General features: G+C 37.5%; 1 protein-coding gene across 1 annotated transcript; it reads right to left on the minus strand.

Annotated features, from left to right (window-relative positions):
• Positions 1 to 3,169: 3,169 nt before the first annotated feature.
• LOC306876459 (ADP-ribosylation factor-like protein 5B) lies at positions 3,170 to 13,676 on the minus strand. Its single transcript, XM_079427633.1, has 6 exons — positions 13,159 to 13,676; positions 10,159 to 10,219; positions 9,639 to 9,786; positions 7,700 to 7,783; positions 7,434 to 7,585; positions 3,170 to 5,083 (listed from the first exon to the last, which is right to left on the minus strand). Exons 1-6 carry the CDS (start codon positions 13,202 to 13,204, stop codon positions 5,035 to 5,037), a joined length of 540 nt encoding a protein of 179 aa, XP_079283759.1. The 5' UTR covers positions 13,205 to 13,676; the 3' UTR covers positions 3,170 to 5,034.
• Positions 13,677 to 17,791: the final 4,115 nt, after the last annotated feature.

A 17,791-nucleotide genomic window follows, 5' to 3' on the forward strand; every position in this document is an offset into this window, starting at 1 on the left:
TTCGTGCGTGAACTTCAGCTCCAGCCAAAGAAAGCGTCATGTGTTTGTTTTCCAAATTGCCCTTCTGATAGAGCTTCTTGTCACTCTGTAAGGCTAATTATGCTAAAGCTACCATTGTCTCTGTTGTCTGTTTTCAATGGTGCTGTCTTCAAGAATGATCGCGAACAGGAATGTGGTAGTTAAAAGCTGCACATGAAAGCAATGCGAGTCGATCGCTTGAGTTTGTTGAGCTCATAATAACGAGTGGGACTTATAAAGTTTGTGATAGCATGCCATGCACCATGAGACCAGCTATGTTGTTATTTTAATCCCTGTGTCTGTGTAATTCACAAACGTGAATTTATTATGCACAGTACAATCAATGACTGACTTTTAAAAAGAGTATGTTTTCTGTAAAGACAACAGGCTTGTACTAATAGTGAAATGATTATTTGCAAAGGCTAGCACTGCTAATGCGGACGCTCTTGAAGCTCCGCCCTCTTCTCCAGGAGCACCAGCTCATTTGCATTAAAGCAACATACTCAAAATCAGAGCGTTTTTGCTCACACCCTAAAAGTTCAAATTTTAACAAGCTATTAAAAAAATTATACGTCGGGTATTTTGAGCTAAAACTGCACATACACACTCTGGAGATATCAGAGACTTATTTTACATCTCGTAAAAAGGAGCATAATAGGTCCCCTTTAAAGGAGTGGACACGAAAATCGCAGGAGAGAAACATGTTGCGGGAGCAGGCGGCAACCCAGCTATCCAAAACGGTTTGGCCTGATAATGGCCCATATTTCGGCCCGGCTGTGGTTGCCAGATTCGACATGGGATGAATGACACCCTAGAATCGGCCCAGATACACTGGCCTGAGTCCGGCTGCCAAAACTGCCGGCATTGGGCCACAATCACGGTGACGAGAAATGAAACACTTAGCCAGTACTGGCCCAAGTCTGGGTATTGAAACTGAGCCAACACCACCGGCATTGGGCCACAATCATGCCAACCAAAATGGTACACTTAGCCGGCACTGGTCCGACACTGGTTACTGAAACTGAGCCGACACTGGATCACAATCATGCAGACACCTAGCCAGTACTAATCTTGTTCACTAAATTAAAAATAATAATAAATATACTTACACTTACTCATACAGAATTACAACTTCTAAAATATGTGTATTAAAGACTCCTTCCAGTTTTTACATAAATACATGAATATTTTTTCCCCCCACAAAATGACATTGTTACCTTAAAGTCCTTAAGATGGCATCTACAGCCAACTAAAATAAAATATATTTTTTACAGTGCCCTTGTTAAGCCTACATGTACTTATGCATGTCAACTAAATGTGTCACCGTTACAAAGATTAAGTGTTTGACCCTTACCCCATTTCTTTTCATGGCATCCCCACCAACTACCCTACATAACATCCATATGTGCTCCTTCGGGCCTGCTCTTTTCTTCCCCCATCTCTGTCCAAAGTGAGCAGCAGCCATCTTTTGATGAACTTTTCAATCTCTCCATCTGATACACTGCCAGTCCTTGCATTTCTTTGCACTGATTGAAAAAAAAAAAAAGAGATCAGTCGCAATACTATAGACCAATGGTGTAAAACTCATTTCCTGGAGGGCCGCAGCGCTGCAAGTTTAGCTCCAACCATCTCCAACTCACACCTGCTTGGAAGTTTCTAGTAATCCTGAAGATCTTGATTAGCTGGATCAGGTGTGTTTGATTATGGTTGGAGCTAAACGCTAGCACCATGTCAGCAAACTCACAATTAGATCTTCATTATAAATAAACATTACTTAAATATTATATGTGTAGAACGGTTTATTAAAATGATTTTATATGTTAGATTATCAAATGTTTACTCACCAGGGTAGCAAGTTCTTCTGGCCTTCTGGTAATTAGCAGCACAAAAAGCCTGTCAGGTTTTGTCATTAGATGTCAAAGCTAGTGCACATGTCTTGAAACTCATATAGAAGAAATAACGTTAAAGTTCCCTTAACCACTTTAAGCTAGTTTCATTATATGAATTAAATCATTAATTTCCAAATGTACTTAAAGAAAAAAAAAGGAATGTTGGATACAAGGTAAAAATATTAATAGGAATTACAATAAAAAATACACTAAAAATAACATAACATGGGCAAGTAAAAGATATTATGTTGAAGTTTAAGTGTCACTGCTACATGGAGACCCACCCCCAGCAATCAACCTAAACTGGTCCGGGTATGCATGCCCATATCTCAGCCAAAATCAGACCAGCCCTTATGGTCCGTAATCGGGCTGAATGTGGCTAAATGTGCCATGTCTCAGTGCAAATCGGGCCAGATTCGCACATCCAAAGCCTAACCAAATTTGGAAACCATTACTGGGCCAGAGCTGGCAGCCGCTGCCAGAACACAGCCGATTGAGCCGACACTCAGCCGCAATTGGCCCGATTGCACTGGCTACCTGGGGTTGTTACCCTGATAACATTTGAGTGTTTACAATGTGTCTAGCTTGTTTTTCAGTGATGGTGCTGCAGCAAGAAGGCAGATGTGGTGGAGTCAGTCACAGGCACATGTTCAACTCAAGCGTGAAAATATTTTACACATCATCCGTTTTACAATTATCTCGCAGTTATCATATGGAGAGTTGTTCTCTTGTGTGGTTAATTTCCCTTCCATCTGATCATTAAAAAACTGACGTAATTAATGAACGGATGATCCTTTAATTTAACGTTTTTGTATTGTAAATCAGTGACCCTGTTTGATTCGAATCTGTCATGTACCTATCTCAGACCTATATTCCGGTTTACTGTCCTATAAATAAAACGCAAAAGCCCCCCAAAATAAAACGGCAATTTATTGATTTATTAAAGTGCCCCTTTACCCCACTTTTTTTTTTTGACTCAACATATGGACAATTTACATCAGAATCAATTCCTTTCACAGCTGAAAGCATTCCCTGTAATCAGCTACTAAGCCAATCTATATAAAAATAGATTCAAACAAAGTGCACGCATGCATGGACAATTTCCAAATGGATAATCCAAAGCTGTGGAGTTTGTATTTTGAATTCAAATACACTAAAAATGGCTTTATAAAACTCACAAAAAGAATTTACTTTCTCTTGTATATAATAAATAAAAAGTAGAAAAAAACTGAAACCATATTTGACCAAATAATGCAAAAATTCAGATTTCAAAATAAAAGCTTTTATTATAAAACTATAAGAATTAGCAAAATTGCTACAGATTTCAGCTGCTCATTTAGAAATGGCACATCTGAGAAACAAATAGTTTGACCATGAACTTCAGCAATGAAATAGAATATTACACTCCTCTGAGGCTTTGGCAAAAACACATCAGTCCCATTCTGACGGGTAAGCCACATTTCCAATTTTGATTAGTTTTTGTTCAAAGGACCGCCGTTCAACATTGTATGATACAATATAAACTCATATCAGGTTTGTAAAGATGCATAACACACACTGCTTTAAACCGGGATTGTGAAAAAAAAAGATCTTACAAAAACCTGATAAATGACATTTATGTTAATGGTAACAGCAGCCAAATTCATTTATTTACGTCTCCATGTGAAGTTTTAATTAACGTTAAACAGCACATTCACAACAGAAAGACACAGGTCCATGGGGTTGATTTATGTGGATCATCAGCCAATTACAATTATGCAAATATATTTCAATGTTGGGAACAAAATGTCAGGAGAGCACCAATTTGTAATCTCTGCATCCAAGTCTTGGATGAGTTTCCCCTTAACTTAGCACAGAGCATGGAGAGCATGGGAAAAAACAAACAAAAATCAAGTGAAAACAGGAGTTTTAGCTAGAACCAATAAGCATATTGGCAAAATCCCCACGAAAACAAATAAGAACTAGTGCTCTTGCACACATATTGTACCATTTAACCTGAAAAAACGAATGACAAAAGAAAATGTCTGGATATGAACAAATCTGAATAAACCGACAATCACTTATATATCAACAGACACAGCTATTATGGCTAGTTGACGAGTGAAGATTAACTGTAGTGAATATTTGCACCAAGTGGGTTGGGATATAAAAAAAAAAAAAAAAAAAAAAAAAAAAAAAGTTACTTTTGAACATTATTTCCTCCTCATAAGTGAAGGACTTTAATGCTATAACCACACTCCAGCAAGGAGAATGGTTCCTTAAAAACAGACAAAAACATGCTAGTTCACCTGCAGTGATGTTGCCCCCCCACCCTCACACACACACACACGTAACAGACATTTCAGTAAATCCAGCCAACTGCTGCTTTCTAATATGTGCCATTTAAAAACAAAATGCTTGAGAAACAAGACGTCACTCTGCTTTACCTTGCAGCGATGATCAAACCTGGTGTCCTTCTTTAAATTGCATCTCACATAAATGATGTTTCAAGCTGTAATGGCCACATCTTAAATGGTAACAGCACCCTCTACTGTAACTAATGATTGAGGTAATGTGTACTAAGTGATGTGCTCAGGTGTGTTCATGATATGTAGTGGTGTTGCTGGGTACCAATGGCACTTTAAACACTTGATACCCAAAAAGCTTATCCAAAAACAAACAATGACAATAATTGACCCAAAGATTCCCCATGTGAAAAAGTAACATTTTGACCATTCAAATATTTTCTTCCCAGTAGATTTGAAGAACAACATACACGATTACCTTAAAATACTTATCTGGAGAACATCTGTTCCACTGCCAGAGTGTTAAAAACACAGTCCCTTCTCACAAACGCATACCAGCACTGTGGTGCCTCTCTTTAAGTTCAAATACTTTAGACTTTGAAGATCTGTTATACACCCAGTACAAAAATCCAGTCATTCCCGATATAATATTGATCGACAAGACCGTCAAACCAGATTCACGTAACTGATAAATCCCAGCTGAGGTAGGTGTCCAGAGAGTTCAGCTGCAATTCTGATTAAAAGATAAAAAATAAAACATAAGCAGCCAATGGGATGAGCCTGCGAGGCCACCGGAGGAGGTGGGAATCACTGTCAATCAGTCCAACGAGTAGAATCAGAGGCTATCTGAGCCCAGCCCTCGAGGTCATCCACTCTAAACCTTGACAGAGCCTGAAAAAAAATAAAAGGTAAAAAATAGGGATGCCCCAATAGTACAACTCTGGCCAGTGCGATAACATACATGGTCAATATTAAAATTCTACACCAATGCGTAATAAAAAGCAAAATTAATAGTTTTAAAAGCTACAACACACGGCATCATGGCATTATAATGTACATTGTTAAAAAAAAATAATTCTATAATTACATTTAAAAAGGTTATTAAATGATTCAGGTTTTAAGCACATTCTAAGTAGAACAAACAAGGCAACTTAGAGGATCTCATGTCAGAGTCATTCATGGTTGAAACATTTTTAACTGTCTGACCTTTTTTGGATTATTATACCGGTATTTAACCCGGGCTCATTGGAAAAACGTGCCTGTGGCGACATTTATTCAAAATAATATCACTTTGCTTCTTGCATGTTTTGTAGCATGTCCAATGAGTGGTGCTAAAAGCGTCAGCCTTATCCAAATCAAATGAATGTAATCTGGCAACTTTTATTATGTTGGTTGCTAGGGGTGTGCCAAAAAAATCGATTCACAGAAAAATCTAGATTCTCATTTGCAACGATTCAGAATCGATCTGAAATGTCCAAGAATCGATTTAATAAATAAATAAAATCAGCTGGCTGTTCGCCTCCATTTTTGTAACTATAGGCTATAGCCTACTGGTCTGTACTGATGCCACCACGCCGGCGGTTTTTGAACGCAAGCGTGCGTGGCAAATCACTAAAACAAAGAGGAAGCAAATATGGATGAGAGGGAGATCCAATCAGCCCCGTCTTCACTTAAAGCTAAAGTTTGGCGTCATTTCGGTTTTTACCGAATGCCTGGAAGCACTGCGCTGGACATGACACACACAGTGTGCAAGCTTTGCAAAACGAAGACCAAGTACTTCGGCAGCACAACAAATGCGCATGCTCATATTACTAGGCATCACCCGGAGCTCAGCGACACGGAGCAGAGTCAGCCGCCAGCTGCAGACCAACGCACACTGCAGTGCTTCACGAAACTCCCTGCCAACTCCGAGAGAGCAAAAAAAAGAACAGCGCGCTGGACATGATAGAGTGATTCCTAGAGCAGCAGCCTGCTATTTGTGCCACGCTGCTCTCCCCCCAGGTGAGAAAATCTGGAAGTGACATCTGCACACTCAGCGACACCGACATCTCCGCTGCTGAGGAAATAGCATCGGCGCTGAAACCAACAGTAACCTTGTACACAGTTCATGTCCAGTTTTCTTCATGATTTGTTGAAAATCATATAATCAGTTGCACAGTTTACAGTTCTGTTGATGCAAGAGACACTGTCATGAACATTTCAGAGACAGGTAGCTTAGGGGTACTATTTTTCATTTTGAAAGAAGCACTTTATTTTCATAACTTGTTATTCTTTAAGTTACTGAATCTGACTGAGAAATATAGATGTTTTTTTGTCTTCTCCGGTTGTGTTCTACATGATATTTGTGGTAAACTGCAACTTTCCTGGGAAATGCATCTATTTTCAACCATTTTGTATTATGAAGAAGCACTTTATTTTTGTTCCAACTTATTTTATAGCTAGCTACTAATGAGTAGCAATTGAGAACCAGACAATGTTTTTGATAAAAGGCACTTCCCTGAGAATTTAACTTAATAAATGTGAAAAAGACACTTTAATGTCTCCGTTTGTCATTCTGTATAGCAAAGCAGATGAGAATAGATCATGATCAGAAACCCGATTAGAAATCATTATGAATAAAATCGAATCATTTTGAATCGAAAATCGATTTTGAATCGAATCGTGGCCTCAAGAATCTGAATCGAATTGAATCGTGAGATGGTAAAAGACTCCCACCCCTATTGGTTGCTGTACATATAGTGGAAGCTCGGAAATTAAATGTCCAAAATGTGAGTGGTAATAAAAGATTAATACCCTATTGTTCGAAAATAACATACCACCAACACTAAACCTGAACAAGTGTCAAGAAAAACAAACATGAGATAAAAACACTGTACCAGGTGAGCTACCAAGCAAGTTTACTTTGTCAGAAAAGCCATACATATGGAGTTGATTATGCGATGCAAACAACAAAATGTCTTCTGAGGTCGTAATATAGTATTGTGCAAGGAACCGTATGAAAATAAGTATTAATCTATAATCTGCCCCCTAATCATAATTTGTGTGAAAAGGAATAAAGTTGTTGGTGTTTTACGGTCACTAGTGTTCATTTCAGCTGGAGCTTTATACAAACGTAGATAGGAGCATGTTTTTCCAATGAGCCCGATTGTATTATTGGGTTGGATGAACGTTTTGCGATCATTAATCTATTACACCGTACAGCTAGTAGAGTTAATCCCTGTGTCTGTACTGCAGATCTTACCCTTCTCCAGTGAGCGCACAGCAGGACTGGATGTGCCAAGGATGATCTTTGATGGAGCTGAGGGTCAGGTATTTGGAAATCTCTGCTGCAGACATACAACCCTTCATGTCCTGCTTATTAGCAAAGATCAACACTGCAGCTTTGCGCAAATCCTGAAAGAAAGAAGACTGAAATAAACAACTGAAAAACAGTCTTTTTTTTTTTTTTTTTAAGATGGGATTTACTGTATATCCATGCTCCGGTTGCTGTAAATGTTAAAGCATTACCTCATGTGCTAGCATCCTGTAGAGCTCCTCTTTAGAAATGGCTAGTCTTTCTCGGTCAGTACTGTCCACTACCAGTATGATGAACTACGAGAGAAAATACACACAAAGCTTTATGATCAGATGTCAGGCAGCATACAACTGCACTTGCATTCAGGGGTGATTTCTAAGTTTAGCAAGGCCACAGAGTTGTTTGTTGCTCAGTGTGCATGTCCTTGGCAGACATCATGTATCTATGGCCTCAAGAACAACAGCTCCTGAACAATAGAGCTTGACAGCAGGGATACACCACAAATCTCATACGCACACTTTCTGAATGAAAGGAAGGGGTCTCGCCATTCAAACCTCTTTCTACTACCCTGAACTTTGAACTCTGAATCAGACACCAGCTGCTAAGGTCTGGCGGAATTACCGCTGTGCACAACTGTTGTTCAAACTATTGTTCACAGCAGACTGAGCACACAGCTGTTACTCAGAGACCATCTCAACTTACTTCCTTTAAAAATGCAATTATTATAGTATGTGGTGTTTGTTACTGGTACTAAAAATATCCATTTAAATATGTCTGCTGGAGGACATTCTAGACAAAAATTGGTTTAATTTGACACTGAAAACAAGAAGTGGAAAAACAAAGAAACTTATTTTGTTGATGTTAAGATGGCAAAAACTCCAAGACTTCTCCAAAAGAATAAGTATATCCACCTAAACAGGGAGTTACAGAACCTGAAGAACCTGACCTGGTACAAGTCGGTTGCACCTCAATGGCTATTTGATGTGGAAATTGAATATGTGCCACACCACGCCAATGCTTGTGTCCGGTGTAGACACGGTGTAACTTTACACAGCAATGCATTTTCAGCGGTATTTAAAGTTGTGACGACACGTCGGAGGTCAGTTAACAACACACCAGTTTAAAATTTGTAATTACGACATGGTGGAAAACGTGTTTCTTTCATTTCCAACATGTATATCAATGTATTCTCTTGAAAATTATTTATTGTCAAATGTGTGTTAATGTAAACTCCTAAGGAATTTAACCATTCAATGTGAATTTATCTGAGAATATTCTTAAATAAGGAAATCTATTCAGTGATTGGTCCATGCCTAGGTCGTTATCCAAAATCCCGTTTGTGGCACTGCGAAGTGTTGTGAATCATTTCTAAAACAGACGCTTAAGATTTAGTCCTACACTTCACTTAAATTACGACTGAGATGCTTGATAATGATGCTTTTAAGTGCCGCTTTAAATCAAGAATTTTTTGACTCACGTCAATTCTTAGCAGTGTTCTTTTGAGTAATTCTCAAAGGCTTGATAAATATGGGCTAAGGGATGCATTAAATTCATAAGCCAGTACAGGCACTAATTTTCAACATTGAGAATAAAAAAATAATATATATTAAAAAAAAAAAAAGTTTCTCCCCGCAGCAAATCAGCATATTAAAATGATTTCTCACAGGACTAAATAATATTTAAAAAAAAAAAAATCAGTCAGTCATTTTAAATAGATTTTTTATTATTTCTTAATTTTTTTTTTTTTTTTACGGTTTTAATCAAATAAACGCATCCTTAGTGAGAATAAAATATTTAAAAATATATATTTAATTAAACCCAAACTTTTGAACGGTAGTGTACAAACTAAAATCCTTTTCTCTTAATTTATTATCTATAAAGCGGCATTCAAATTATGTGTATTGTAAAAAGCGCTGTTCAAATAAAATTTAACTATGCTGTCATGCTCATATGCAGATTCAAGTCATGTTCCCAACCCATTACATCTTTCGCCTAAGATTGCCGGTCCACTTTATGTGGTCTCTGTGAGAAAAAAAAGAAAAAGCAATCCCTTTACTTCTACATGAACTGAGAAGTTCTAAATTCTGTTAATACAATAATCTCTTATCAAACAGGTTCATCCTCCAGCAGTGCAGTGTGTAAGTGCATTACCTCAGTGTTGGAGTAGTATGTGTTCCAAGAGGAGCGGAGACTCTCCTGACCACCAATATCCCACATCAGAAAGTGGGTTTTCTTCACCACTATTTCCTCCACATTGCTGCCAATTGTAGGAGACGTGTGCACCACCTCATTCATTAAACTGCACACACAGAAAAAAAGGTTCAGATGAAACAAACTATACTGATGCAGTCAATTTCACATTAATTACCACACTGAAATCTCCTTTACCTAATCAGTACAGTGTCTCTCTCTATTGTTTTATGCTGCTGTATATACACTGCACATAACACTGCAGAATGAACCAATTGTAATGTTTAGTGTGCATTGTATGTTCAGGCAATTGCCTCATGTCCTAAATCCGTAACTAGACAGAACAATTTTAACTGGCCCAGGTATGTGGCAATAAACAGACTATTCTATTCTATTGAATGAAACAGACTCTTTACTAATAAGAAATAATAAAAACAAGAGCAATAAATAGTATAAAGAAAATAAAATATCCATTACTCACAACTGATAAAGTATAGTGGTTTTCCCAGCGTTGTCCAGCCCCACAATAATCACCTTGTGTTCTACAGAATAGAAATAAAAATACATATTACTGATAAGAAAGGTCAAACCAATAATATACAATCAGACATGAAATTAAAAACAATCAATTCATCTCAATAAATAAGGATAGGAATATGTGAATGCCAATAAAACAAAATAATGGAATCCACTATTTACATGAAAGACGCAGATACAATTTTATGCCTCAGCTATAACGTTAAAGTGGGTTCATCACATTTGCTGTGCTCTTTTATTTCATTCAGAGCTAGTTTGTTTCTGTTGACCTCCAAGTTCTATTAACTGGAAGATAATTGGTCCAACAATCCCATTCAAACGCACAGCTCTGCCGCACAGGATGCACGCTTGCATAACAGAAGATGATGTGATTAGATAAACTAGTGATCCGTCCTTTATCAGAGCAATGTGAGGAAAATCTGACAGCCTGTATGTGCATGTAAGAGAGAAAGAGAGAGTATTTGAACTCCGATGTGAACTACAGGAAGCAGGACTGGATAACTCATGATATCCCTGACAGCTCCACGAAGACACAAAATATTTCACAGCTATTACTTCCTCAATGACCGACTTCTGTATACCTCCAGCAAAAACGTCACAGGACAAAGTGAAGCCAAAAAGAGACAGTTTCTCAAGACTACAGTTAACACCACCCAAAGCTTTTTGTTGAACTTTTCAAAACAAACACAAGGACAAATTGAACCTGACTCTAATATAAGACTACTAGAGCTACTGCTCTAAGCTTTAGCCAAAGGACAAAAGCTATGAACATGATTTGGGTAATGATTAAAAGGACCAATAGATGTTATAGCTATATTTGAATAATTTAATATACGTTCTTAAACTACACTGCCAACTATTTACATTATTGCAAGAATTTTTATTTTTGTGAATGACTGCATGAATGTTTGTGATTTAGAGAGCAACACTCAGTGTAATGAAGTGACTGGGCCTCTTCAGGACAGTCATCCAGGGAATTTGGAAAGAGAATGAGATTACAAATCCAACAGGCAGAATTCCTTCTATGTCTAGAAAAGTAGGCCAAAGAGTTATCGTACTTTCTCCTGAGAGCTCCTTTTGGACCTAGAGAAAGACTCGGCATCTAGCCCAGAGGACTGGCTAGTTCATTTGTAATAAATGCATCTAGCACACACAAGAAAACCATATTTCAACAGCAGTTAACCATATTTCAACAGCAGTCATAACCTTGAATGAATGCAAAAAGGTGTCATAAATTATTGAAAATGCACACAATATCAACAATGTCCATTCCAGTGTTAAAGGAACATCTGTCCAACATTACAGCAATCTGGATCTGATTAGGAATGTTTGTCACGGGACGAAACTGCTAAAAAATGCAAAAAATTAAGCAGGAAATACCATTCTGTTGTTTGCACACTTTGTCGATGCTCAAATTCTCAATTATAAAAATATGGCATCAGGTTAAAATGCGGTTTTGGACAATCTAGTTCACTAAAGTTAAAAACTATGCAGTTTCCATGCACATGTCCATCATTGTGTGTCCTGAAGCCTGGATCTCTCTGGGCAGACTGAACTGACTGCTGAAACTGGCAAACAATGGGAGAGGAAAGCGGTTTCCTCATGCTGCTTTTGTTTGCCAGGTGGCCGTGGTGTCGGTTTCTCTACACAAAAGAATTTTCAATTCAAATCAGTTCCTTTTATTGTCTCTGCACAAGTTGAAGCTGATATCTGACCCCTCTGTCCTCTAGACCTAAATCATGAGAGTCACATCTGTCACAGCAGCAGCGAAGATATACAAACACATGTCAGAGAACAAAACCTATGAGAACAAATCAGATAAATCATACACAAACACATGAAACAGCTAAGAGCTAGAGAATAGTTTTACCTCAGGTCAGTTGTAGGTACCAACATTCATTTTAGAGCACAAGACTACAGGCAAAACCATCGTTTGTTTTCATACACTGGTCAATTTGAGATTTTGGGCTAATTTGCTTACATAAGGTCTTCTTTCAGATGAATGGAAAGAAAACACAATCAATATTTTACAGGTTTTTGCAGATGGATTTATATATATGGTGAAGTGTTTGGCTTTGTTTTGTTTTTTTCTGATTTATGGAGTGATAAAAAGGGATATTCAAAATGCCCTGAAATGCATATTTCATTAAAAAACACATTTTATAAAACATGTTATACAAACAACTGTCTCAATGTATTGTGATGAATTATTTGGCGTTAGTATGGTGGTGTCTATTAATTAGGCCTACCTTGTTTTTTTTTAACATTTACCTGTGGTGTCTTGCCTTAAAACCTAGTTCGCTGCCAAACATAACAGTATTATATTACCATGTTTTCAACATGGTACCAAGGTAATACCATGTTTCTGGACAAGACACCATAATAGTACTGTGAGGCATCACATAAATACATTATAAATGCATATAGTAATCATTCAGTTCCATGGTACTTATCAAAGTATCTGATAACATCACTTTACCATAATACAGCAGTACTTTAGGAGAAAACATTGGTAGGGTCTGTGCCAGACTCTTAATTCTTTGTCTTACCTTGATTACTACCTACAGTCTTCAGAAAGCACATTATCAATTCAACAAGTGGCCAATACTCAGTTTGCAGGTCATTTTAAATGAACCATAGGTTACCTTTACCACTAACACCCAGATAAGATCTGTTTGAGCTACCGGCACAAGGTAACGGACCGACTAACCGACAAAGAAACCGTTACAATTACGAGGTGAAAACATGATCCTGTCTGGTTAAAACATATGTGAAGTAAACGTGTCGGTGTGAAGCTGTGTTTTTGAAGGGTTAACATTAGCTCAGCGCTGCGGATTTAAACGAGCTCACTAGCATGAACGTTAACGTTAGCTCTGGATATCAGCCCGAGGAGGACAACAGTCAAAAACACCCACTACAAAACAGCCAGAACACGATCGCTTACCTTGATTACAAAAGAAACTCCATAGTTTGGCGAAAATTAGACCCATTTCTCCTGGTGGATGAGAGACCGTGTCCGGTGAAGGTGAGTTTAGCGGAGAGGCCTACAGAAGCTGTCCGTGAAGCCGTTATTTCTTCACAAACCCCATACGGTAACGGTAACTCAGCGGCACGTGTACACGTGTGTGTGTGTGTGTGTGTGTGTGTGTGTGTGTGTCCACGGTGTGTTCACACAGGTAAGCGGCTCAGGGCACTTCTTCTTTTGCGTGGTCAGATCAAGTAACGTTATGCGACATCTCTCTCCAAACACAAGCCTCTTCACATCCCAAAGCGCTCTGACCTCATCCACATTTTCCTCATGGACAAAAAAACGCACACCAGCTCCCTTTGTCTGGCTACACCCGTGTAAATGCTCGGGGTAGAGGAGCAAACTTGAGGCAGCGGCGCTCGTGTGTGTGTGCTGCTCCTGGATAAATAATAAGAGATCACTCTCTCTTGCACAGTTGCCAACTCTCGCGAGACAAATAAGCAACCGCAGCTTCAAAAACAAGCCCAATATTTTTTGATGATTTATTATCATCAATATTATTTATTATCAATTATTTATTACCAATAAATTACCCTGCAACATATTAAACTGAAACCACTCTTTTATCTGAAAAGCAAAAACAGAAGCTATTTTACAAAAATTAGCAAACTGCAACAAAAGGGGGGGGGGGGGGGGGGGCTTGTGTCCAATCACTTGTGAGCAGAATAGGATTGGAGAGATGGAAAAGGAGAAAAGCACAACAGGTTCAAAGGGGAGCTGTAACATAGCCACCAGTGGTGGTCAGTAATGAAGTAGCGTTACTTCGTTACTGTAGCTACTTAAGTACATTTTTCAAGTATCTGTACTTTACTGGAGTAGTTTTATTTTGAGTAACTTTTACTTCACTACATTCCAAAGCATAAGATCGTACTTTTTACTTCACTACATTTCATAAAACATATCGTTACTACTTAAAAAATATATCACGAGCTCCGAGACGCGGAAGCGGTGTCTGATTCATGAACAAACTGATTCTTTTCAATGAACCTGTTAAATCGGTTCGCAAATCGCACCAAACGATTCATTCACGAATTGGAATGATCCGATTGCAGCTGTTCTCGAGTCGACAACTCACTGATTCAAATGAACCGTTTAGAGCGAGTCTCCAGTGAACTGAACTCACTGATTCAAATGAACCGTTTAGAGCGAGTCTCCAGTGAACTGAACTCACTGATTCAAATGATCCGTTTAGAGCGAGTCTCCAGTGAACTGAACTCACTGATTCAAATGATCCGTTTAGAGCGAGTCTCCAGTGAACTGAACTCACAAGTACGATGTAAGACTCACATGTGTCATTCAGAAACATGGCTTTTCATATCACTGCTATGCTGATGACACTCAACTCTACCTCTCATTCCATCCTGATGATCCGGCGATCGCTGCTTGCATCTCAGCGTGTCTAACAGACATTTCTTGCTGGATGATGGACCTTCAACTCAAGCTAAGACAGAACTGCTTGTAGTTTCAGCTAACCCATCGCTTCATCACAATCTCACCTTCCAGTTAGGCTCATCTACCATAACTCCTTCAAAAACAGCCAGAAACCTTGGAGATGTGATTGATGATAAACTAAATTTCTCAGACCACATTGCTAAAACTGTCCAGTCCTGCAGATTTGCATTATACGATATTAAGAAGATCAGGCCTTTTCTCTCGGAACATAACTACCAATAGCTGCTCGCATTAAATTCAAGGCATTAATGTTTGCCTACAGAACCACCACTGGCTCTGCACCCCTTTACCTAAATTCATTCATTCAGATTTATGTGTCCTCTAGAAGCTTGCGTTCTTCAAGTGAACGACGCATTATTGTATCATCCCAAAGACACACAAAAACACTTTCACGGACTTTTTCATTAACTGTTCCCATCTGGTGGAATGACCTGCCCAATTAAATCCGAGCAGCTGAATCCTTACCCATCTTCAAGAAACGGCTAAAAACTCATCTGTTCCATCTTTACTTGACCCTCTAACTCTAGCACTATCTATTCTAATTTTATTTTATCTATGACTCTTTATTAAAAAAAAAAAAAAAAATGTAACAATAATAGTATTTATCTGTACTGCGTTAGGCTAACTGAGACTTGTAATAGCACTTGCATGTTGTCGCTCTTTTGTTGGTTTTGATTGCTTCTTATGTCCTCATTTGTAAGTCGCTTTGGATAAAAGCGTCTGCTAAATGACTAAATAAATAAATAAATAAGTAAGAAAGAACCGGGAGATCTTGTGAGTGCAACTGATGCTGCGAAAAGTAAGTTACTAATGTCGAATTGTAGGATTAATTATTGTAACTGAAAATCATATTTATGTCAAAACTGCTGTAAAGGGTGATCTATTTAAGCCCACTGAAATGCTTGAATGCAAACAGATCAATGACAGTGTCTCTATGTTTTAGGTCAAAAAACGAAACATTAAAATAACACAGATTAAATTAAATAACTGATGCACGTTCATATTCCCCGCTGCTGTAACATTAGCACTTTTATTAAAACGCTACGCATTTAGCCCTATGTTTATATTGTTTATCAACATATGAAGCCTTCTAGAGCACTGGGGAGGCTTTTATAAAGGTCAAGGCAACTGCAGGCTTCTAAGTGTGTATTTTCAGGTAATGCAGGGCAGGCAGGAACACAGGGGTCAGAGCTCTGACAATGATGTATCCATATTTATCCACTACCAAGTTGTTTATTGAAAAGGCGTCTCAAAAAAGTCAAAACTTAATCATGACACTTATACTTGATTAACAGTAGTGTGACAGTGTTTTCCAAAAATGCACCCAAAAACATTTTTAATGCAATTTTTTTTTTAAATATTGTGGGCATTATTCAGTCTCTGAAAGCATTTGAGTCTCCCTCTGTACAGTATTTAATAAAAAAATTAATAAATTAATACTAATAAAAAAGCTCAAGCGTTTTTATTTTGTTTTTATTGCTTTGACGTATGCTATTTCGTTACCAGAAGCTAGGTGGCGCAGAAGGCACCAATTCAGCTGAGTAAGCTCGTGCTCTGTGTGGAGTAGAATAGGCTACACAAAAAAAACAAATGTATATAGTAGCAGTGTTGGGGAAAGTTACTTTTAAAAGTAATGCATTACAATATTGCGTTACTCCATAAAAAAGTAATTACGTTACTTAGCAACTTTTTATGGAAAGTAATGCATTGTTACTTTTGCGTTACTTTTTAAATATGAGCAGGGCTTCATTGTTTTTAATACAAGAAGTTCTAATCATAGAAAATGTAAAAGCCCTTTCACACCAAAAAGTGTAATGAATAGACCTCAGGCTGAAGGAAGAGTAAATTCACGTCTGTAAAGTAGAACGCAGGAGAAGAAGGTTCAACACTCTTCAGCAACAAAAAAACAATGAAGCACAATTGTTAGTTTATCTAAAGTCATTTTTGCTGCTTAGTATGGTTGAACTGGATCAAAGGTCAGCAGCAAAGACATCGATTAATATAATGGGATTAGATTCATTTGAGTAGTTTAACATATTTAATTATTGCAGGTTTGCGTCATATTCTGAGTTTGCATTTCACTGTTTTAATTCATTTTGACGAATACTAAATCTGTTTTTTGCGAGTGGGATGAATTAATACACATACATATTTAGTCTAGAACTACAGTAACATCATGTTCACACAGCGGAAAAAGTAACTGGCGTTACTTTTTTGAAAAAATAAGTCTTTTTGTAAATTAAAAAGTAATGCGTTACTTTACTAGTTACTTGAAAAAAAGTAATATTATTACGTAACTCGCGTTACTTATAATGCGTTACCCCCAACACTGTATAGTAGTATAGTAGTAAGCACAATAATTACTGTTCCTAATAATTGTGTTATATAGAGTATAGGCAGCAAATCATAACTTAATTGTAGCCTTTCATTTTTCATTAATTTTACTTGAGTTTAGTGGTATTTTTATAGCAATATAGCAATACACGAGTTATTTCCCCAATTTAGAGAATATGAACAACTTTGGAGTTTCACCAATATCTTTCATAGTTCAGGTATTTTCAGAAACTCTATCAAGGCATTGACCCATGATGTCTCTTTATACAGCCACGAGATGGCAGTGATGAGAAAGACATGAAAGAGATCTAAATTAATCGTCCATACCGCTTCATGAACACTGATTTCTCAGCAACTCTTATTCTGGCTAATAATTACCGTAGGCTATTTTAACTCTTTTCTTTTGATAAGTGGTTATTAAAAACATTGCTACTGTTGTGTTGCTTAGTTCTGCATTATCAGCTATAGCCTACTGCTATGAAAGTCTGTTGTTGTAGGCTATGTACCCTTACCAAAAAGTAGTATACTTCAAGTTTATTTTATTAAGTATACTTAAGTAAAGTTCAAGTATATTTTTAAGTATACTTTATGTAGTAAGTATACAAATATTAGTGTACTAGTAGTATACTTGTAAGTGTACTATTTCAATACTCATTGGGACTAAATTGGCCCACTTTCTAGTATATAAAATAAACTTTTATGTATACTTTAAGTATACCAGTAGTAAACTTTGACTAATTTACATAAATGTTTTTAGCTTATA

This window comes from Barbus barbus (assembly GCF_936440315.1).
Source record: "Barbus barbus genome assembly, chromosome: 1".
NCBI lineage: Eukaryota > Metazoa > Chordata > Actinopteri > Cypriniformes > Cyprinidae > Barbus > Barbus barbus.